Raw genomic sequence first — 25,059 nt, 5'->3', positions numbered from 1 at the left:
GCAAAAAACAAAACAAAATGCAAGCTAGCTTTTAAGCTTACCTGCTTGCAGTTAAGTTGCCATCAAATGCTTCTTGGTGTTAGTGGTTTCTTTTTAGAGGTTTCTCCATTGGTTTGGTTTATTTCTTGAAACCGAAATGTTATTCGTAAAACTAAGTGACCTTTTTGCTAAACAGTTGTATAGAATGCGCATGCTCATCGGCAATAGCTCACGTATCTCCCAAAACTGTTCACACATGCTTAAAGCTTTATCTCTTTCTCATGTAAGGAAAGCATTACCACAAAATTGCAACGGTTCCTTTCCATTGCTTTGGCTAATTGCTTTTGCCCCAAATAACGTTGTTTGTTCAACAATATACAATGGAACACCTTCAAAAACACATCGCTTTTCAACCCCCCCCCCCCGTGATGTTTGGTAACTATGGCAGAGGTCGAGCTACAAAATAAAATGATTTACAAAACTGGGGGGTATTTCCTAGGAAACATTAAAAATAAAAACAGAACAGTTTACCATGGTTTTATGATGTCATGTCGTAATTCCCTAAAAAAAAAAAAAAAAAAAAAAGTTTTGCATGGATGTATGTTGCCATGCTGGTCTTGCTCGTTTTACCAGCAATAGCAAAACAGTGAGCACGGCGATAGTTGGCTTCACGGGACACTCCCGTGAACTCCGCTTTCAGTCAGCCTTCCATTCCACTTTAAAGAGACACTGTGTAAGATTTGACAGTTTATCATTAACGACAGCAGAAGATGCTGCATTTATCATTGTCCTTAGCTATAACAAACGTGGCAGGCTCTGGAGAACTGCCACACCCCATGTAATATCATAACTAGACCTACAATTATATTTCAAACATATTGTTGGTTTTAAGAACATATTTATTGGCAACTTTTTGCAATTTATAATGATTAAATTTATTCTTTTTTAATTAAAACCGGTCTAAATCTTACACAGTGTCCATTTAAAAACCACATATGTGCCTTTTCACTTTTGATGGCAATGCTTTCCACTTGTTTGCAGGTCAGAAGTCTCTGATTTTCCCATCCCTACATTTTATAGTCATTAAAACAGATTTCAACGTTTTCCTGTTGCCACAGTAACAAAAGGCCGTAGAGTGTCTCACCTGTTTCGCCCCCTACACTCTGCAAGTTGTCAATTGAGACCCACTTTGAAAATTTGATTGGCAAAAACTGAAATAAATTTATTTTGGAATGCCCTATGTTGCATTTAAAAAAAAAAAAAAAATAATTAGAGGCCATACTTCTTTGGTTGATGCTGGTGAGTTTGGCAGCAAATTTTGGCAGAGGTCTTACTGTTTTTTTTTTTTTTTAATTGAATTATTCTTGTTTGAACAAATATGATTGTTATTCCTGTTATCATTATCTTTATTATTATTATTATTGTTATTGACGTTGTTATTATGACAATTGTAAATGTAAAAAGAAATGTAACGTGCTTTGCATGCTGCAGTCGCCCGTTAAGGTAGACGACGCGGCAGGGAAAAAAAAAAAGACCGGTTTTGACAGATTTGGATGGTTTTAAATAGCCGTCACTTTCGAAATCGCGATTTGTTTCCAAGACGGTTGTAAAACAGACTTTTTTTTCTCCAGCATTTCTGATATGACGATTTGTCAAAAGAGCATGCAAAGAAATTATTTGGTGAATATTTTTTTTTAAATTACGGGTAACTAGTAAAACCTAACAAATGTTATCCTGAAGCTAATATATGATATAAAAAAAATTAAGATGGTGAATAGTGTTCTTTCCTTTATGTAGAGACATTATAGTGGTCAACAACATGGTGTCGACTCGATTGCCTCTAAAAACTATAGTCTGAGGGGTTGTTTTAAAAAATTTTAGCAATTTGAAACAATGAAAGTGTTGTGACAATGTGATTGTCATTAAAAATAGTTGAATTATCATTTAGAATTCCCTAGACTTGTGAGAACAAGTTGCATTTTGATATTTATGCTTTGCAAATATTGTTTGAAAATGTGATTGTCTTCACAAATTAGTGTTCATTATGTGTTTGTTTTTTTTCCTTTGGGTTTTTTAGCTGTTCTGCACCAAACAGTATAGGAGAAGTAGCCTCATGAAATATCCCTTTTACAAATTTTTGAGGGCATTACCTAAGATATAACAAATCGGTGCAAATTTTCAGATGGAATTAAAACTGTACATTATTACAATTTATAGTCATTGAAATAAACTGTTCTGTTTTCAGTTGTTGAAGGAAAAAGTCAACAACCAGTAAAAAAAAACAAAAACAAAAACAAAACTCTTTAAACACAAACATGCACACGCTGCTGTTTCTGGGTTTAAAATACAGTCGAAATGTTAACAATTAATAGTGGTGTCAAATTATATTACTTAAAAACTAAGAAACTGTGGAGCTGTATGTTTTGTTGATAACAATAGCAAACAAATTATTAAAAGGTAAGCCAATGTTTAATGTCAAATAATTCATTTATCTTCGTGGGTGTGCTGGAGTCTGTTTCTGTTCTCCGGTACTAGGCGAAATACATCATCGGCTGGTCTCCAGGCACAACATAAAATCAATTGTCAACAAATCTCTGATGGTGGATAAGCAAGTTGGCCTTAGTAAAATTGATATGTGGAATTATTAAGCTCACATTGGTAGTTACATCAATCAACATGATGATTTCTTGAAGTTCCATTGGCGTTAGATTTTCTTGTGGCGGTCGTGGAGGCGTTACAACTCAACAAGTTCAAACAAAACTTGTGTAAATTTTACGTTCAGGATTGTGGGACACTGTCTTACACTGCATTTCGGGACTCACAACATTTTTTGAATATAGATATCTAGCACAATACAGTGTTGTCATTCTTGGCAAATGGTGAATTTGTCTTTATATAATGCACAATATGTTTAACTGTGTGTAGTTTGACATAGCTATCAAACGAACAGCAACCATTTTGTTTGCTGTGCGGTCCTGGCTGGAATTACTATGACTGTATTGTTGAGTTGAACCAACCTGGGAGAGGGGACTTCCAAATGACAAGAGCAGACATGGAAAGAGTGATGAAAACACATTGCTCCCCTGGGCACCATGCTCTTGAAAAAGTATTTTGATTACCAGGGTTACGGCAATAAATGTTTTTTTTCTTTTACCTGTTTAATGTACGCATAGTAGGTCCGCCATTTGTGAGTCAAAATGAAATAATTTTAAAATTCATTGTCCAAAAATATTCACCGTTCTTGAACATGTAAATAACCTTTATTTCAAAGAAATGCTGAACACAAAACATTAAAGCCCCCAATAACCACAACATATTTCAACTTCAGATTGCAGTACTTTGTGTGTGCCATTAATCGTGATAGGTAAGTTGTCTGCGAGTCCAAAACTAACTTGTATAAAGGTAATGTTTACTTTTTCAAAGGAAATTTAATACATTTGCAATAGTAAAAAGAAATTGTTGCAGCAGTGGACTATATTTTTGTATTTGTAGCCAAGAAATTTGTACTTGGATTACAAAATTATAAATTTGTATGTTGAAATAGTACCTTGTACCTGTATAAAATCATTTTGTAGCTATAGATCAAATGACTTGTAGTTGTGGAACTACTCACACCCCACCCCAGTCAATTTGCTACAACTACAAAATGAGGTCTTACAGATGTAAGTAACTGTTCCTACAGGTACTTTTTTTTTTAATACAAGTACAAATTTATTGTTTAAAAAAAATACAAAAACATTTTATATAGCTACGTCATCTATAGCTACAATCTTATTAAATTTCCATACAAGTACAGTAACCAGTTTGCCTAAGAACCAGTTATTTTTGCACCAAATTTACCTTCATATAATCTTCTGCTCTTTTTAAATATGTCAGTGCACTTCACGAGGATACAGAATTTAACTGTCAGTATGCTAAGTGGGAAAACTACACATTTTTTCAACATTGTCTCTTTATCACCATAATGCAGATTTTAAGCATTTGGTCCGAAAACTAAAATGTCATATTTCAGAACACTAAGTCCAAACTGGGATACAGCATGCTTTGAACAGCATTTATCAGTCCATCAAAAATGTTGTGCTCTCTGTAGTTTTTTTTTCTCCTCTTCTCTCCTTTCTGCCACCATCCCCAACAGGAGCCTTATGTAGCCATAGTTTAAATGGCACATCAATTTCCTGGTGATGCCTCACAGCAGCGTGAACTAAATTAACATTTTAAATTTTAAATTAACATTTTGTGTCACCAAGTAATATGATGGGTAAAACTAAAACCCCCAAACTTGATGTGACATATGTCTACATTGAACGTTATACTTGAGGCAATACTGACATCTAGAGGTAAAAACAGCACATATAAAAATGAGAAGTTCATTTCAAGGCTCTTAATTCAACAAACTTTAAATTTTATAGTTAAACCTTTACTTGCCACCACGAGATTTTATTTAATTTATTTGCCAAGTAGCTTTTCTATTTGGGACAGTATTTGATACCAGAATGACTTGATTGGGCAGATTCATAGTTACACCTAATTAGCCACATATTTGCAGTAATTTGGCTGCTGTTTGTTCAAATGCATTTGGCCATGAGGAGAAGATGTGAAATTTTTACTTCAAAAAGTTTATATTAGGCTGCTGTGAACATTTTGCATTTAAGCATTTGTATTTTTCTTATGTGTGACCAGATCCATTCGAGAAAAGCAGCCTATCATAAACTTTGAAGTAGAACGTTTATTATTTCTTCATTTGGACAAATACATAAAATAAAATATCTATATTAATCCTTTTGCATTTACAAATCCATGTTTTCTTAATGTGGCCAAATACATTGTCTAAAGACAACTAACATCTTGGATACTGTATGGCATTAAAAAGATAAATAGAAAAACATTGACTTGAAGAATACTGACCTAGGACTTCTCTGTCCTGTCCCTATGCTCCACAAAGCCATACAATGGTGGCAGGTCTGAAATAAGACCATGAAAAAGGAAAATGAATTTTAAGCCATCTGATCTTTTAAGTTCCATGTGTTTAACTTGCAATAGTTGTTGGTTATGATAACTCACAGCGGGCCCAAAACTTTAGATTTGTTTTTCTAGAGTTGTAATTGTTCTGTGGCAAGTCAGTCACAAAATGTACCTACACAAAGTTAACAACATGAATAAATATGTTTAAAGTATATTGTACAAGACACCATGATGTGCTTAGATTGTTAAACAATTATATACCAATGTGTTTGCAATTACTTCCACATTCTGTTTTCCTTCAATTCCATGTTAGCCAATTCTGGGGGCAGGAGACAACTGTCTAAAAAAAACAAACAAACAAAAAACACTAGAGCTGCAAGCAGCTATAAAGGGCCCTCGCAGACCTGTGCACGTTGGGGTATGAACAGGTCGGGGTATGAACAAGGACTATGAATGATGAAAAAGTAGTTGTAGATGAACAAGGACTATGAATGATGAAAAAGTAGTTGTAGATGAACAAGGACTATGAATGATGAAAAAGTAGTTGTAGATAACTTCAGTGCAGGACTCTTACCAAATATGTAAAATTTAGACAAGGTGGGACAATGTGGGTGGAGTTACTGCAGCTTTTATTGTTCCAATTTTGTGACTTTCAATGCAATATAGGCCACATTCACTGTCGAAACATCGTACTGATTTGTGGAGGGCATAAGGCATGGCCACTGGCTTTTCAAAAAACATTTAAGGGATGTCACTTCAAGGGGCTCAGCAGAGTACATAAAAACATTAAGGATTTGCTATATTTTTTGCTGCCACTAGGTGGCGCTCGTACTATGATTAAAAAATAGGCTTGTAGGTGTCTTTCACATTGGACTCCCATCCCATATACGAAGTTTTAAAAATATAAGATCGTCTAGGTCCAATTACAGCAACTTTTACCGTTTTCGCGAGACAGCGGATTTTGAGTTGGCATAGAGGCGACACCCTTTAATGAAAAGTCATTAAAGTTGAGAACCTTAATGTTCCAATGTGTCATAGCTTTTCTGACCATTTTTGAGTTCATTTAGTCAAACAGGAATTTCACAGTACATAAAAGTATAAAAAATGAGATTTTTTTCCGCCACTGGGTGGCACTGTAAATGATTTGAAAGTTTATCACATAGCTGTATTATTGCATTACTTTTAAAGTCCCAGGAAAGTTTCAGATGGTTTGAAGCTGTCATAGCTGAGTTATTAAGATTTTTGTCACTCTTGGCGAAGGAAGTATTAAACATAATTTGAAGCTCCGCCCCCATCTTTTATGTCAAGAGATCTTCATGATATTTGGACTATGTGTGCCCCTCAGTTGGATAATGATTCATGCCAAAGTTGAAGGTAATGGGGTGAATCGTTTAAGAGAAAAAGGCACTAGTTTGAGACCAGCTAATGTCTAAGAATGGGACAAAACTGCACATTAAAAAAATTCATAAAAATTTTTCTGTACATCCTAGCACATCACTTCTATTGACTTTTTTGTAGGTCTTACAGTCCTTCATTTGCCTACAAAGTTTTATAGCTGTAGGTCAAACCAAACAGGATTGACTGTCATCTTTGGACTAATGACATTTTTTGCAGCCACTAGGTGGCGCTAGTTTTAAAGTGGAATATATTTTTGTTGATATGTTCAGGAGAATATTTTCATCCAATGTGTGAAATTGTGAGAAGATCAGATCATCTGGGTCAAATTACAGCAACTTTTACTGGACAGATAAAGCTTCGGAATGAAAATGGTCGTAGAGGCCACGCCCATTATCGAAACTTCGTAAAAATTGGTGGAGGCCAGCAGGGCTTTCTAGAGGCTTTTCAGACTTAATTTCAGCAATATTACTTCAAAGGGCTCAGCTAAACACATAAAAACGTTTAAAAAATGCTATATTTTTGGCTGCCACTAGGTGGCGCTCGCACTATAACAAAAAATACGATAATAGGTGTATTCCGCATTGAAAACCCATTAAATATATGACGTTTAGAAAAGATAAGACCATCTGGGTCCAAATACAGCAACTTTGTTCGTTTTCGCGAGACATCAGACTGACATTTTTGTTTGCCACTAGGTGGCCTTATAAGCAATTGAAATTTTTTTTAAAAACGTGTTAAGGGCTTGAGTTTCCATGTGTCTGTGAAGTTTCAGATTTTTCCAAGCTTAGAAAGCTGAGTTATAAAGGTTTGTTTCACATGTGGCAAAGTAATCATCAAAGACATAATATGAAGCCCCGCCCCCAACATATTTGTTGGCGGATCGTCACGAAAATTTGAACAATTGTGCCTCACAGTCAGATAAAACATCACAGCAAATTTGAAGTCGATCGGGTCAAGCGTTTGGGAGAAAAAAGGAGCAGTTCGGGACCTGCAAATGAGCAAAAACGGGCCAAAAGTGCACATTCAAAAATTCATAACTCTCTTTCTGTACATCTGAGCACATGGCTCGCGCTGACTTTTTTGTAGGGCTCGAGGTCCTACATAAGGCTACAAATTTTTGTAGCTCTAGGTCAAACGGGCCGGGAGTGAGAGGCTATTTTCCACTCATAAGGCCATTTAGGGGCCAATTACAGCCACTTTTTTCGTTTTGGCGAGTCATCTGACTTTGAGGTGGCGTGCAGACTACGCCCATTATCGAAAAGTCGTAAAATTTAAAACCTTAATATTCCATGTCTTAATGATATTCTGACCAATTTTCATTTGTTTTACTCAAACAGACTGAGCACAATACATGAAAGTGTAAAAAATGACATTTTAATCAACCACTAGGCGGCGCTAGTAGGTATTTAAAAAAACTTTTTTTAAAGGTGTTAAAGACATAAGTTTCCATGTGTCTATGAAGTTTTAGATTTTTTTAAGCTAGTACATCAAAGTTATTAAGGTTTTTGTCCCTCTTGGCGAAGGAAAAATTGAACACACAATTTGAAGCCACGCCCCTATCATATATGTCTGCGGATCTGCACCAAATTTTGCCCACTTGTGCCCCTATGTGTGAATATGGACCACAGCAAATTTGAAGGTGATTGAGTAAAGCGTTTAGGAGAAACAAGGAGCAGTTTGGCACCTGCAAACGTGCAAAAATGGGCCAAAAATGCACATTCAAAAATTCATAACTCTTTTTCTGTACATCTGAGCACATGGCTCACGCTGACTTTTTTGTAGGTCTCTAGGTCCTACATATGCCTAAAAATTTTCGTAGCTCTAGGTCAAACAGGCCGGGACCAGGTGCACTTTTTCGACCTTAGGTGGCGCTGCAGAGCTTTTTTTTTTGCATTTTTTTGGGAAACACAAAAATATCAAATTTTTCACCCGGCCCGACAAATGTGCAAATTTTGGTGACTTTTCGTGCATGTTTAGGCCCTCAAAAATGGAATAGCGCTGCACAGTAAATAATAACAATAATCCGGAGAAAAACAAGAGGGCTCTCGCAGCGGTAGCTGCTTGGGCCCTAATAATCCGGAGAAAAACAAGAGGGCTCTCGCAGCGGTAGCTGCTCGGGCCCTAAATATTGATTGTCTTAAACCTGAGCACAGTAGGTGTTGTGTCAATTTCTTAATTCATATTTAAAACAAGCCAACACCATGCTTCCAATTTTCTTTCTGCTATTGTCCTCTTTTTGTGGTCAAATGTCCTCATTCTAGCGGCTAGAATGAGGACAATTGACCACAACATTTCACCAACAACTCATATGACTGTAAATGGGCTAGGAATGCATACAATTAAACAGTAGAACAGAAACATCTGAAAATGTTTGGTTTGGCTCCTAAGGAGTCATCTTGGTTGTACAAATACACCTGTAAAAGTAATTCTAACCTCTTAATTCGTGTAATAGTTCTTTTCAATGTGACACAATGCAGTTAAATTTCCAGCTAATGAAAATAAGTGATTGACTATCTGTGTTGATCAGTGCCAAGTTAAAGTTCTTTTGCGTTTGAGCTAACATTTTAAGACGCGCGGTACCATCGGCAATTAAAACAGTAAAACGTGAAACGTCTGTAACGTCATAAACATGTTGTACTGGTCAAAACACACAAAAAGTTAATGTTATAATTTGCCACAGTAAACAGCCGTCAAATGTTACGACATCATTGGCTTAATTTACTCACCTTCGTCGAGTTCCGTTTACAACTTCAGCTCCTGGTGTCGTGTACCCTTGAGTGTGAACATAATTTGCAGGCCCTCTCTCTTTTCAAATGCATGTTTAGGACACTACGACAACTGCATTCTTTCACCTTCACAATATCGCCAAGATTCGCCCTATTCTGTCTCGTAGCAATGTTGAAACATTAATTCGTTTTAATGCATTAATGCGTTTAAGTCCCGGCTTGACTACTGCAGTGCTCATTTTACCTCAGGAAAAAGTTGAGTCCCCGGGACTCGCAATATTATAAAACTATGGGTCCGACAGAAATGTATGGAGTTCCAAAAATTGTGTGGTAAAAAGGACACAATTAGATGCGGGAATCTTTGTCTCATGATTCGATTTTAATTTTGGAGTGTCCGATTCAATTCAGAATCAATTTTTGATTCAAAATGATTCAATCAAGCAAAAATGATTTCTGCTTCAATCTATTGATGTGCAAAGAATCATCACACAACTTCAGTCTGCTTTGCAAGACAATAAAAAAGGAAAATGATTTATTGATTTATTTTTTTTGACTAAGTTTTGATTCGTAACAAACACGCCTTTGTCCCCCAAAACAACATGTGGACAACCACTGCTCTTTGAACGTAGCTATAAATTTGATAACTTTTACATTATATAAAAAAAAAGATTAAACAAATGTAAAAAATAATGTTGCCCAATTGAAAATTATTAATACTTCTCAGTGCATTTATGACAAACAAGATGAAAATAAACCTTTTCAAGTAAGCTTGTAAGTTGTATGTGCAAAGCATTCAACGTGTGCTAGTTTGTTCATCTCTGAGCATATCGGGAGAATTGTCATTCACAATTGTAACAAATTATTTAATTATTTTGAATGTTTGTGAGTAGGCATTGGATGATATCAGAATCTGACTTTATGATAATCTTGAACAAAAATATCACCAGTACACGTGAGGTGTGATTTTAAGATGTTGTTAATGACTTATACAATTTTACACATCTTAGCGCCTTCCTATCTGGTCTGAGTATCACCGTATGTTCCTTCAACTTCAATCACAATACGCTGGTTTGTTAATGACCCCTGTTGGAATTTTATTTCTAAATCAACATGAACTCAAGTTAGTAATCTGACTCCAATTTGTGACCTTACCCAACTGCCACTCATCCAACAATTTGCGCGCTCGTTCTGCAATAGAAAGGTATCAGGAAGCCGGCATTTTCACACACGAGTGGATTTATTCCTAACACGCAGATCTAATACAAGCACCTGGGTCTCGGGTCCCTCTCAATACAGCCCTGTACGCCGCTGTTGCCACCAGCAGACGTACTCTCCATCCGAGTTGCCCAGCAATGAGTTATACTACACAATATACAAATGGCACATCAACAAAGGCATCCTGGCATTATTTTATTGGCTATGTGTATACTGTTGTTAACTTTAGCTTGCTTTCATTGGTCTTTCTTCCCCTGCAGAATCGCTTGCTTACTCCTCCTGGTTGTAGTTTTCCTCAAAGTTGTTTTCCACCAGGTGCCAAGGTCATCTCGTCCCCGCGACTAGCCCTGTTAGCCCTGAAACATTCCATTCTTACACTCCCTTGCACCCCATATTGTTTTGTTCACTTTACAGTCTCACACTCTCATACACAGAATGTAGCAACATCTAATGAACTACTTTAAGCTCAAACTCTTATATTCTTTTACCCCGCAGGCTAAAAAGAAGTACGCTGGATCCCGGGCTTTTTCCGTTCGTGCGCCAGTGCTCTGGAATGTCCTACCAAGTTCGCGCAGCCACCTCAGTAAAAATCTTTAAATCCCGACTAAAAACACATTTCTACACTCAGACATGGGTTTGACTGACTGCAGCTTTCTTCTTCTCCTTCCTGCCCCTTCTGGTTTAGAGTGGGGGCTAGATGGTGAGAGACCAATTGAATGTTTTCATGCGGACCTGTAGATCGACTGATGCAGATTTAGTTAGGATGAACCCACTCCTCATAGACTGTGAGGAGGATCTTACCCTATGACCTGCCGTCAAGGCATCTTTGCACTGGACACTTACTGCTTAATATGGCATAACGTGGTATTTTCGGCAAATGCACTAAATGCATTCGCCATTTAGTGCTACCTGCTGAGCCTGGAGCGTGTTGAGTTCACAGGAGCGTGCCCGTGAAGCCATCTTCAGCATTGTGTAGTACGGTGACATTTGCCACTGTAAACATAAACAACTCTAGCCTGAAGCTAAAGTAGTCTTATAGTGTAGACAAACTTTTCTTTTTAGGCTCAAGTACACTGTAAAATGTATACAACAGCTGTCATTGGTTCAATGTTGTTGTTTTTTTTTTTTAATTCAAATTGTTTAAAAATATTCATTTGTATCTTTCAGGTGAACTTTGTCATTTTTAAATTTGGTTGAATATACATTTGTAACTTCGATTGAATTTGACTCATCAAATGTAGTCGTTTGGCAATTACACAAACAGGAACCTAGAAAAATGCAAAAAGCTTCCCTTTTATAGCAACCATTTGGCCTGATGGGCAATCCTCCAAGAACACTTCACCAGTTTACAAGTGATCTTACATCAGTAGCGGTCCGTACGTATTACTGGGCTACACAGACTATTTTCCGGAGCATTTAAACATCAATAAACATACATCAGCAATTAAAACTTCTCTTTATATGTGATACTGCCAAAACTTAAGATAGTTAATGAAGGAATCTAGAAAAAGCTTCTTGCCTTAAACTAGTTCCTAGCGTGTTCGTTTTTGTTGAAAGATCGCCCATACCACAACATAGTGAAACAATTGATTTAATCCAGACAGAGTGGGAAAGTACACGAGGCCTCGGGCCAGTCCTGCCGCAGGTCGGAGCAGAAAATGGCAACGTTTCACCTTCAACATTCAGTTCTTATACCCTTCCGGGTCATCTAGTCCCACTGTGGATTGCAAGTGTGTGTGTGTGTGTGTGTGTGCGTGCACGTGCGTGCGTGCCTGTCGGTGTGTGCGTGTGTGTGCACGTGTGTGCATGCCTGTCGGTGTGTGCGTGTGTGTGCGTGCACGTGCGTGCGTGCCTGTCGGTGTGTGCGTGCACGTGGTTGCGTGCCCGTGCGTGCGTGCCTGTCGGTGTGTGCGTGTGTGCGTGCGCGGGGGTCTGTTTGCGTGGGGATGGTGTCTTCAAAAGTCTTTGTTCTGCCGGACATTCTTTGAAGCGGGAGGAAGTCTGAGCACCATAAAACCCTGACTGATATCTTCTCTTGAAGGCCACACCTAGCCTTTTGTTCCTGGTGTAATGTTGGTCGGGGGACTGCCATCTGTTCCTTTTGGAGGTGCCGACTTGTCCCCACTTCCCCTGGGCCAGGACCATATCTGCTTTATACTGACATTACATTGTCTCAATCTTTATTAGAATAACACAGTTCCATGTACACACTATTTTATAACTATATTGAATTTGAAAAATGTGAATTTCCTTCTTTAATAATTATTTAAAATTATTTGTCCATTAAGTTTTATGAAGTCTACCAACAGCAGGCAAGCTTTAACAAGACTATGCTAAATTACTAATCAAAATTTAATATGAGAACATCAATTTATTTCTTTACCACTAATTGAATATGAACAAAATGAAATTACAAAAGCATATTAAAAATGAAAAAAATAAATGATTGACTCACCAAAACTGCTGTCCTTCACTTATTTCAATACAAAATGCATTCTTCTTTCTTTTCTCAGAATGACTTCGATTACTTGCTTGTAGAGTTTGTCTGTGCGTTTCATTTCCGATTATAAATCCTTTTCTATTGACATCTACGGCAATGCTGAAAGTAGCATCTGTCCAATTTCCGTTTTGCTTTTCTTCAGCCATTGTGGGTTAAAGAAAAAAGCGATTAGATTTGATTTGTCTGCTAAATGTCCGCGGGACTGTCTTCGTTGTACGCTACGCCTTTAGTGCAGATCACCCGAAGAAACACACAGCTCCACTTATTTTATTTTTTTAAATAATTTTATTTAACTTCAATTCTTCAACGTTAAACACTGTTTCTCAACATAGCACCGCCTCCCTGCAGTGAGCATCCAATCACGTCATATTCAACGTGAGGCTTCAAGATGGCCATTTTATGACTCGATTGGCTATTGCAACTTTCTATTGACCCTATGGGCCCCTTCACATATGTATTTGCACACTGCTCATGTCGTTGTACACTGGACAGAAGCCCACAACTGTAGCTTACGAATGCCCTCAAATGGGTCTGATTGCAGGCAGATTTCTTACGGCCTGGCGACACAAGTCAACTTAATTCTAATTGGCTATAAACTCTAACCTAAAATACAACACTGGAAGGAGCGTAAAAAAAATGATATGACATGTAAAGAGCAGAATATGGAGAATGATTTTTCACAAAAAAAGTAAAGATAGTACAATCAAAATTGACAATTGATGCGTGTTCATTCTATGTCTATAGTCATTTTTCAGTATAAAAGTGGTCTTGTGGCAGCATGAAATGTATATATTTTATTCACGTTTTTATGTACTGTGTTGAGCCCATTGAACACATTTTATTGAAAATTTGTCAGAAAAGCCTCTAGACAAGGCTCGTGCCCTACAAAGAATATTACAACATTCAGTAATGGTGTGGCCACAAAGTCCGAAGATTGACATAATAGTAAAAGCTGCTGTAACTTGTCATGGATAATTCACTCTACTCAAAATTGTACACCTTTGATTCTAGTCCTGAAGACATTTATGAACTTAATTTACATTGTTGTGCTAGCAGTCTTTATTTAAATATTTAGGTATTTTGTCGTTGAATGAATGTAACTAAAAATTTGTCAGGAAAGCCTAAAAGACATGGGTAACGCTCTTCCATTACTATGTTTGATAATAGGCGTGGCAAAAGCTGATGATTCATCGTATGAAAAAAGATGGTGGCTGCTGAGTTAACATTCATTAAACAACAGGCATACATTATAGAGATGCTATGTTGATAGGAAACTCTTTCATGAATGGTCCAGTTAACAACCAGGCCTAGTCGGTCCATCTCCACTGTGGCACCTTTGTGGAGTTGACCAATCACAAAACTCACTAGACCAAATTATATTGTCTACTTCATTATGAATGACCAATATTTACATTTTTCATAAGATATTATATTTTTTCATTAAAATTTAACCTGTGAGATTTTAGACAGCTCTCTCCCCATATATTTTGGTCTGATGGTCTGATAGACCACATATGTACATTTGAGTCAGCTTGATTCAAAATTGGTATATAGGAATGACAACGGTATCAGGCTGTCAGCTTAAAGATGAATAACATTATGAATGTTTTGGGGTTGCTTCATGGTTTTGTAGTGGGGAAATAGGGGCTTGGTTTATACGTTTTATAATGGGGGGAGCTCTTCATTTTGAATAAAATTTTTCGCAAACCGACCCTTGGTAAGGGGAAAAATGCATGTGCCATGAATTAGCTGATTTTGCATATATGCTCAATTTATGTGCAAAATAAAAACATTTTACGTGTGTATTCGTGAAAAAGGGCAATTGTTTTTAAATGATCACACTGAAATTTTTTTCCTTTGAAGTCAGAAAATTGTGATTCAGTGAGTAGCCAGCCACCTGATACCTTAAGGCAGTCAGGTTTTGTGACCATCCACCGTTTTCCTGATTAACATAACATTTCTTGATTTATTTATCACCCATGTGGCAACTTTTACAGGTGAAGGTAACTTAGGATGGAGGTTTCAGGCACCAGACGTGGATCTGACATTTTACCACTGGTTGTGGTCGTACTGTCACCAGACACAAAAGAGGAGACTGTTCTCTGGCTACTGAGGAGGATAAGAGAAAAACAGCAGAATGGAGGTATGCAAATTGCATACATATGACATGCTTTGTAATACAAGGGTTTAGGCCTGCACAATTAATTTTAATCGCAATCATGATATTGGCTGCCACGATTAATTAAGCTGATCCACGGCGATATTAACGTTTAAAAAGTCAAGCAATTTTTGATTACAAGTCAAATCAAGCCCAGGGGCAATGTTTCCCAAATGTTTGCATGCCAAAAGCACCGTAATATATTATTTACCAGTGTGAAATGGCATTGAGTTTGTCACCTGATTCCTAATATTACAGTGCTAGCTGCTAACTGAGACCCTTTTTTGGCAAAAAAAAAAAAAAAAAGAACAAATTTGGTTTGAAATGGTCACGAATAACCCGTGGATCTCGAACAGAGAAGGACCCCAACCAGACACATGAGGTGGAGAGAGTCAATGAGAGTTTATTATTGTAAGACGCATGCAAGGCGTGGGAAACCAAAATAGTCCAAAAGTATCAACCAAAAACGAGATGAGAACGTCTGGAGCGAAAACAGAGTCCAACTGGGGGGAAGGCTGCTACGAGGGGATGGAGTCAACAGGAGAGCTACTGCAAACAGGTTAGCAACAGAACATCCATTAGAAAAATCCAAAACATAAACAAAGTACAAATCACAGTTGTGCGTGCGTGCGTGTGTGTGAGAGAGAGAGAGAGCGAGAGAGAGAGAGAGAGAATGCAGAACGGGAACGCTGGGAATCACGAGGGGGATAAAGAGCGTGGCAAAGTAATAACCCGGCAATCGCTGTCCTGTAGTTATTATTTACTTTATTTGTTTATTTTAATGTATTGTTATGATTTGTAAGCATCATGCCTTGAAGCCTTGTTTATATACTGCTCGTTTAAAAAAAAAAGGGCAATAAATAGACATGTTTGACCAAACACGATGAATAATCATGATTAATAATCGTAATTTCAATATTGACCAAAATAATTGTGATTATTAATTTGGCCATAATCGTGCAGCCCTGCAAGGGGACTATGAAAAGTTTTAACCAGAATGTATAAGTGTTAATGCATGTCCCAACAAATGTGTTCTTCTACACTGGAATAAAAGTTCTTAAGCGCCATTGGAGCAAGTGTTGAAAAATAAATGTTTTAAAGTCTTTTTATCCCCTTCAAGTTTTTCTGACGCTTTAAACTTTTCATAAACTCACCCCTTATAAGTCTAGAGATACAAAATTGACAAATTTCTGTAAATATTTTTTTTATAGCAATGTTAATGGAATCCAACAATTATTTGGATTTTTGTATTAGTAGGATGGGAAAAGACAATCCCACAAGACGGGATGTCTCTAAGACTGAGTCCGCGAGAATGAGATGAGATTTTTGTAAAATGTTTAATTTGATATACCTAATATAATACCCAACATACATTTTCCAGTTTACGAAAGTTTCTTTTTGCTGAAAAGACAGCAAGAAAATTAATGATCTATCAAATGTAAACATGAAAGAGGAGTCAGGCTGATTTTTCTGCTTCAGATTCAGGTCTTTCCTCTTAGTGAATGCTTAAACAAAATGCATGTAGCTCCGTTACCTGTGTTATATAGTGTAATTTTTGCAATGTCAGCTTGCTTTGTTAAAAAGTGATCATTAAGAAAAAATTTTGATGAGAGTCCAGTCCTGAAGACACAACTTTTTTTTTCATCGTAGAGGTAATGCCACCTCCTGGCTATTAGAATTTAACTCATATATGGTGGGAAGAATGGTTAAGCCTCAATGATGTCAAAACACTTAGTTTGTGATCGTAAGACACAGTTGTCATTGCAAAAAGTTATTCATTAAGAAAACAAATGAATTAAACCCACAGACATCAGGTCAGGCAAAATCATCAATATTATTGAATTATTGTGTTGCTTTTTTCAAAATGGCTCATTTGGGCACCTTACATTTTCTAAGAAAATTGTATTTTTTTTTTTACCTAGATCTACACAAATTGGTCGGCATGTTTTGCAGCACTCTGAGACATACAAAAAGGTCCATAGTTGCCATATACAAGTATGTACATAAAATGCGGTATGATTTATTTTTGAATGTCTAATGTTGTCCCTTTTTGGGGGACATTTGCGCGGGTCATACTTTTCCCCCTTGTTCTAGATAGTTTATCCAGTTGACTTGACAGATTTGGCCTGTCATGTTTCGGCTCAGCTTTGTCTTTTCCACGACAGACTGATACAGATTTTGCAGCACAGTAGACACTGCAACGATCCGTCTGTCAATCTCCCGTAACATTCTACCCTGACTTGGAACAAAGCTCCAAAATACTTTGCTCAGGGCCTCATTCCCGACCCAGAGAGGGCGCGCCACCCTTTTCTGACTTAGTGCCATGGTCTCAGACTTGGAGGTGCTGATCTTTATCTTAGCCGCTTGATACTCAGCTGCGAGCGGCTCCACCGAGAGTTTGAACTCACGGCTTGAAGAAGCCAACAGTACCACATCATCCGCAGATAGCAGAGATGCTATAGAATCTTCCCAATCATGCCCTTCCAGGTCTCACTGTCATTGTCCCTGTGAGCATTGAAGTCCCCAGCAGAATGAGGAAGCCCCCAGAGGATCCGATCTCCAGCACACCTTTCAAGGACTCCACAACTTTCAGCGTTGTTATTTGGTGCATAGGCACAAACAACAGCCGGGACTTGTCTCCCCCACCCAAAGGCAGAGTGAGGATACCCTCTCGTCTACCGGGGTGAACCTGAATGTACAGGCCCGGGAGCAATAAGTATGCCCACAACTCCAGAGTAGAAAAGAGTCCAACCCCTCTCGTGAGGGTCAGGGTAAGTGGGGCCCTGGTGACCCGCGTCTGGGCAAGGGAAACACGATTCAATAATCAAGCTTATCATAAAGGGTCTTTGGTCTTACCAAGTTGTAAAAAAATGTTAATTAGAGGTGGTTGCTATTTTAAGGACACTGTTAGAATTTAATCCTCTTCCAAAAAGTTACTGAATAGAGATTAAAGCTGTTTTAACACGGACTGGCATCCTAGAACTTGTGGTGGTTAAAACCTTTACAAATCTCCCTCGAGACCAGCTTTGGCAGACTTCCTGTCACCTCGAGTGAGTCTTAACCCTTTTAATGGAGAGTTGGTTAGGACTATTTTTATTTAACAATAGCAGAACCAGAGGTAAGTGCAAATCTGTCAAGACAAATCATATGAACTTCTGTGTTCTATAATTCCATTCCCTTTTTTTCTTCACTTTGTATGTTTTCTTTTGCAAACATGTAAACATGAAAATGATTCAACTTTTAATGATGTCTGAACAGCTTGAATGAGCCCTTTTCAGAGACAGTACTATTTTGAGAATGTTGCAACTCCTTTTGAATTAATCATTTATTATTTTATTTTCTGCATCATGTGCTCCATCAGGTGCTGAACTGCTTGTAAATCAGCTGCACTCTGAAGTAGTGGTTGAAGAGAAAAAAAAAAACAAGATTTTTCTTGTGGCAGCATCCTGGCAAAGACTACTTTCTGGTGCTGAAGACTTGGGTCTCTTTAAGGAGTTTAGGGATGGATCAATGAGAAGTTTTACATGCATCAACAGTCACAACTTCAAAGATTTTCATGGTAAATGCCAATTTACGTTTTTTTTCCAAACTATTACCTTAAAAGATATTGTAGTTTTATTGCTTGTTTTAGATTATCTTTTAAAAATTCTTAGGCAAAAAAAAAAAATTAACCAACATTGTCTTTTTTAATGCTTGAAGAAACTTTACAACAAAGCCTCTTATTGTCCAAAAACAACATCTACTGTATCGCAAATCCAGTCAAATGAAGCCAATTCATTTAATTTTGTTGTAGCCTGAAAATGACAACTATTTTTGAGAAAATTATCACAGAATAAGTTTTTAGTTCATATCATACACAGTAAGTATTCTCTATGAGTCTTTCCGACTCCAAACGTCTCCCTCTACGCTGAATTGGATGCATTTTATGGTCACTCTTGCACAGTCATTTACATTTTTTTTTATGAACACCATGATCTACAGGATGTAAATAAATAACATTAAAATCGTTCGTAATTATAGTCAAACACATAACAATAAAGAGTCACTTGTCGCCGTTTTGGATCCAATGATATTAAAATTAAAAAAGTAGGAGCAGATACTTCTCCGTTATATGGATCGCCAACTTCCTGTGTTTACGCTTAACCGGTCCTACTGGGTGAGGGTCGTGGTCCTACTGCCCGCCACACAGCTTCCCCCCAAACACCCAGAATGGCATGATGAAAACCCAACAGGGTATTCACTAGTCTGACAACTTGAGTACACAGTCTGGTCCTGGGCGGTGTATGTGACACCAGGGGTCCAGGTGCGACAGGAGTAAAGGTCAGACACTCAGCGTGAAAACCACAGGAGTGGCGTTGCCAAATGGATGTTCTGAGGTTCCGCAAGAGCCGAATCGACAGCGCTGACCTGGATGCTGACAGATAGGGTGGGTTTCTGAGGGACCAGCCTGTGCCTGGACCGGAACCTGCTGCGGCATCACCACCAGCTGACCCGCTCTGATGTATGCCAGGACCATACCTGCGGGCATGATGAATCTGAGGGACAGCTGGATGATGCTGGCTTGAGGCCTTACTGCTGAGGCCGGATGGACATTGGTGGTGGATGTGGTCGCAGGCTGGATGATCCCGGTCGACAGCCCGGGACTCCGGAATTGGACTGCGCTAGCCGTTCTCACCAGCGCCTTTACCAGCCTGTTGCTGGCACCAAGGGACTAAGTGACGGGCGAGAGGACCCTAGGCGGTATGCTGGCTGGGACCACCAGATTCCTGGAAGCAGACTGACCTGGTACCAGCCTGTTGCATTACCCGATGTGTAGTAGGCTGGTGGAGTGACGCCACAACCATGTGGGACGTCTGCTGTGATTCCTTGCAGGTAGAACAGCGCCTCAGTAAGCTGAAACCACGCGGCCGGATCGCTCTGCCAGAACTCAGGCACTTTCGCCGATGTCATGACGGCTGCCAATTGCGGGTGTTGGGGCGGTGTGGCCAAGGAAGACAACTCTTCAACAGCTTGTTGAAATTTTCTAACGTCCGGGGTCACCCATGTGGCAAGACGACCTCTTCAACAGCCTTCCGAAACAGTCTAACGTCCGGGGTCACCCTTGCCTCTTACTGCACGAACAATATCTTGCACGAAAATTTTTTTGCACTACATGATATTCTGCACTACATTATTGGCACCATTGTCTCTGTTTGTTGTTTATTGATATTTATTGCTATTTATTTATTGCTTGATTAAGGAATGTAGACTGCTGCTCGAAGAAGTGAACAGAATAAGAATTTTGTTGTATGGTGCAACTATACATATGACAATAATTCTCTTGAATCTCTTTTGCTTCTGGATTAGCTTGTTGTTAGCCTCTTTGCATATTTGTCAAATAAAGGATGAAAGAAAATGTTTGACCCCATAGCAAACACACCATTTTTTTCTGCTAGTTGACATGAGTGGTAAATCTTGCACCACATTTTAAGTGTGCTTCAAGACAGCACATCTTTGAGACATTTTTAAGGGTTAGAAAAAGTTCCTGCTCAGGCTTGGTTTTTGTCATGGGTGAAAGTTAGGGAGGGTACGCAAATGTGTGCAGGGAAGCACACAACATTATGCATTGGTGATTTTTGTAGCGCATGCGTACCACTTATGCGCATATCTCTATGTATATACAGTCCCTTGGGTCGAAGTCAGTGAGACTAAACAGCAGTAAATATACTGTAATTCCCCAAATATAAAATATGAGGTGGGCACTAGGACCATGTCTCTCACCCAGTAGGCATGTTGCAATGAACCTTTGATGCTGTGAACCTGTTGTCTTTGTCTTTGTTGATTTGGACAGTGTTGTATGAGTTTTGTGATGGCATGCGAAGAGTAAAGATGTACACAAAGTGTGGTTTCTTCATCTTGCCACATTGGTGACGCCAGACGTTAGAATGGGTGACCCCAGACTGGTCGTGCTGCCGCATTGGTGACCCCAGACATTAGAATGTTTTGGAAGATTGTTGAAAAGGTCGTCTTGCCACATGGGTATCCCCAGACGTCAGAATGTTTCAACAAGCTGTTGAAGCGGTGTCTTCCTTGGCCACATCGCCCCAACACTCACAATCGGCAGCCGTCATGACATTGGCGAAAGTGCCTGAGTTCTGGCAGAGCGATCCGGCCACGTGGTTTCCGCTTATTAAGGCGCTTTTACACCTACGAGGAATCCCGCAGATGTCCCACATGGTCGTGGCATCCCTCGACCAGCCTACTACACGCCGGATAATGCCACAGACTGGAACCGGGTCAGCCTGCTTCCGGGAATCTGCTGGTCTCAGCCAGCACACCACCAAGTGTCCTTTTGCGTATCGCTTAGTCCCTCGTTGCCCCCCGGATCAAGCCAGCCAGCAACAGGCTGGTACAAGCGCTGATGAGAACGGCTGGTGCAGTCAAGTCCCGGGCCGTCGACCGGGATAGTCCAGCCGTCCGGCCTCAGCAGTAGGCCTCAAGCCAGCATCATCCGGCTGCCCCTCGGATTCACCATGCCCGCAGGTATGATCCTGGTATCCATCGGAGTGGTTCAGCTGGTTTTGGTGCCACAGCAGGTTCTGGCCCAGGCACAGGGTGGGAAGCAGCAGAGACCTGCCGTCCCTCAGAAACTTACTGTGCCTGCCAGCATGCAGGTGAGCGCTGCCGCTCCGGCTCCTGCGGAATCTCAGAACATCCATTTGGCAACACCACCTCGTGGTTTTCACGCTGAGTGTCTCCTGTCGCACCTGGCCCCCTGGTGTCACATACACCTCCCAGGACCGGACTGTGTACTCAGGGTGTCAGACTGGTGAATACCCTGTGGGGCTTTCATTATGCCTTTCTGGGTGTTCAGGTGGGGGAAGCGGGACAGGCACTAGGAACATGTCTCTCACCCAGTAGGCCTGTTGCTATGAACCTTTGATGCTTTGAACCTGTTGGTTTTGTCTTTGCGATTTGGACAGTGTTGTATGAGTTTTGTGATGGCATGCTGTCAGAGAAATCTCTAAAAGAAGACTAGGACAAGCCTAGCTGCTAAGCAGCAAAAAGAGTAACTCAGACCAGCCAAGATTGACTTTTCTCTGCCATGGCACAGGAAAAAAGCTTGGCGAACAAACTCACGCGTTGCCGGGACTAATTCACCGCTCAAGCACCCCTGCCTGGTTTAAGACATAACAAAAAGAGCCAGTCGGCCGCCACCAAAAGCTAGGCCAAGGTCCCAGCTCACACTTTCCTGCGTCAACAGCTCTATCTGAGGACAGGGGCGAGACCCTAACCCTAACCCTAACCCTGAACTAGGAGTGCATCCATGGATAGCAATGCACACTATTCCAGACAAGAAATAAGCACATAATGATAACAACCTAATATATGATTCCCTTCACACATGCGAAGACTAAAGACGTACACCAGCACAGCAAAGTGTGCTTTCTTTGTCTTGCCAAAGATGCACTTTTATTTTCCAAAAATGAAGGCCAAAGGTGGGCTGCACCCGAAATAATGTTTTGGAGATGATTTATTTTAACGGGCGTCAATATAAATGTAAGGTGTTGACCGGTCCGTGGTGATAAAAAGGTTGGGGACCACTGTTCTAGACGGTAACTTCAAAATTAGAATTGTTTTGGGGTTTTTTAAGATTGATCTTTCAGCCACATAAGCCAAGTTTTGACATACAGGTGAGCGTTTTTATACCATATTCTTACTTTCAATGTCTATCGTAAAGGGACAAGCTCGAGGGCGGACGTCAGGCGGCCGTTAGCTGCAATAGGCACTTGCTGCTCACAGCATCTTGTTTTAGCTGATGTTGTTATGGCATTAATTTCAATAAAAGAAGAGCAGACTGAACTACCATCGGAGCCCATCCTCGTTCACACACAGAAATATTACGAAAAAACTGAGAGGATCATGTAAAAGTTATGATGTCTCCAGCTGATTTAATGAAGAGGCAAGGTAATCAGCCTAGTGCTCCCATTAGAGAACACTGAAAGGTATTCTACGTGACATTTATTAATTGCGATCTTATGCCATATACACACAATCATAAACTTGGTGAACCACGAATGCTGCACAACTTTGGGTATTTATGGTAAAATGAGTGAAAAAAGGAAAAGGAAAAAGTGCTTCGAGCACATTCAGGCATTGTCTATAGGTAACTGAGGTTCTTACAAACTGGTGGTGAATATCGCTGGTTTGCCCTATTGTCTATATGTGACCAGGCTTTTTTATTTTTTCATCAAAATCTAATCTTTCAAAAACTCCGGCCAAAGTGGAGATTTGCCCAATCCTGAGTTTTCGCGATTGCGTGCAATCACCTTAAACAGGAGATTTTCATCATTGCGCAGCTCTTTTTTTCCACCAAAGATGCAGATACGGGTGCCGTCAGATGGGGACATTCTTTCTGATTGGACACATCAGAGGCGGGAGTTCTGATTGGGCAGATTTTGGTGACACTAGTGACGCCTAGCAACTTGGCATGCTTTTTAATTAATGAAATCACATGGTGCTGGATTCGTATAGACACAATTTTTTTAATTAAATAAACAACAATGAGGGTGGACTATGCTTATTTCAATAAGCCGGTTACGTGTAGACAAGGCCTCAGTTACACTGGTGAGGCGTCACTGACCACTCACTATGTGGGAAATTTGAAAAACTAAACTAACTGCAACAAATAACTTAATTTTTCTATTTTATGTTTGTTGATAAATTAATCTTCTTCACTAACTTCTGACCGTTTTGTTTTTAGGGGACGGTGATGGCTTCCTCAGCATTGCAGAATGCCAGTACATCATTAAACATGAGCTGGAGACTTTACGAGCAAAAGATGAGACTCATGTTCCAGGATACACACAAGCTAAGCTGTACCCAGGAAAATCTATCGGTTAGTAAATATCAATCACCAGTCTTATACACATTGAAAAAACTCTAGGTATTCATTTGTGGAGATGTCTGTCAGAGGGAGTGTCCTGGCCTCACTGAGCTCTGTAGTTGTTGTTTTTTTTTTCGTCCCTTCTTTACGCCATTGTTTTTCGCCTTACAATACCTCAAAAATGGCGGTCAGCGTACGTGCTTGACTCAGCGAGTCACTCTGCTTAAATGTCTATACACGCGTCACTGAATATGTCACTACAATGCTGGTCTGCTATTGGTCGGCATCATGACCTCCCTAAGATGCTGGTCTACTATTGGTCGGCGTCCCGGAAACACTTAAGATACTGGTTTGCTATTGGTCGAGGTCACTTGTCACAAAATGGCGGATTTATAGTGCATTTTAGTGCTTAATTCGAACTTGAATTGGTTAGTGATGTTAGAGAAGAAGAATGATTTATATGGAAATAAAGCTGGAGATAATAAATAAATAAATATATATATATAATATATATATATATATATATATATATATATATATATATATAATGCTTAAGAAACAGCAAACGAGCAAATCTGGCAGCCGTGGCGAGAAGAGCGGAAGCAATGCTTGGTTTATGTTTGACACGAGATCTGCACAGCTCCACGCGCCAAATGACGTCATTTTGGTAATTGCCGGGCGTCCGCGCGGCCAGATCTTGCGCAACACGTACCATCCGGAATTTCTTTACCATGCAGAAATCATGGTCGGCGAACTATTTCTTATGAAAATTAGCAGTACAAACACCTGATTCGGCTGAAAAAGACTACCGTGAACTTTCAATACCACATTAAAAACCTGTAGATGCCAATGTTTCCCACATGTTTGCATGACATTTTCCCCCATGCGTAAAGGTATTAATCTATGCTTTCAATAAGGATGTGTCAGTTGAATTTCCTCCATTGGCTATATTTGTGCGTCCTGCCGCGCAAGTATGACTTGCAATTAGACAATCACTGAAGTTACACAAATTACTTAAACAATGTAAGATGGAGCATCCATCATGACAGGAGGATGGTAACCAAACTGGTTTATTCATAGTTTGAATATGGTAATTGAAACTGATGCACACTCTTTTTCCTTTTTGTCATTTCAGTTCGTAGACTCCAATCCAAAAAGATACTCATCCAAATGTTTCCGCTGCATGACAAAGAGGAACTCAAGAGACTTTCTTTTAAGTGGTACAAAAAGCTAAAGACATCCCTTCAGCCCCTTG

At 39.4% G+C, this 25,059-nt stretch overlaps 2 protein-coding genes across 5 annotated transcripts in view; one reads left to right on the top strand and one right to left on the bottom strand.

Moving 5' to 3' along the window:
- Positions 1-247, bottom strand: part of LOC148425828 (uncharacterized) — a 42,292-nt gene extending 42,045 nt beyond the window's left edge. The window contains exon 1 of the mRNA XM_088411060.1: positions 42-247. The gene's annotated coding sequence lies outside the window, so the exon portion shown is untranslated. The remainder of the gene's footprint in view (positions 1-41) is intronic.
- ano10a (anoctamin 10a) overlaps positions 1-25,059 on the top strand; it is a 41,431-nt gene that overhangs the window by 259 nt on the left and 16,113 nt on the right. The window contains exons 2-5 of one of the 4 annotated variants that reach the window (XM_088411050.1): positions 14,778-14,923; positions 18,300-18,497; positions 23,682-23,816; positions 24,940-25,059. In XM_088411050.1, coding sequence (XP_088267176.1) covers positions 14,794-14,923; positions 18,300-18,497; positions 23,682-23,816; positions 24,940-25,059 — 583 coding nt within the window. In that variant the 5' untranslated portion in view covers positions 14,778-14,793. Of the gene's footprint in view, positions 1-14,777; positions 14,924-15,359; positions 15,498-18,299; positions 18,498-23,681; positions 23,817-24,939 lie in introns of those variants that run through there. The other 3 variants (XM_088411051.1, XM_088411049.1, XM_088411052.1) reach the window with 3 other exon arrangements.

This window comes from Hippichthys cyanospilos, chromosome 3 (assembly GCF_059441005.1).
Source record: "Hippichthys cyanospilos isolate Australia breed blue-spotted pipefish chromosome 3, RoL_Hcya_1.0, whole genome shotgun sequence".
In the NCBI taxonomy this organism is placed as follows: Eukaryota; Metazoa; Chordata; class Actinopteri; order Syngnathiformes; family Syngnathidae; genus Hippichthys; species Hippichthys cyanospilos.
Note: the sequence above shows the minus strand (reverse complement) of the source record. Positions and strands in the feature narration are given on the sequence as shown.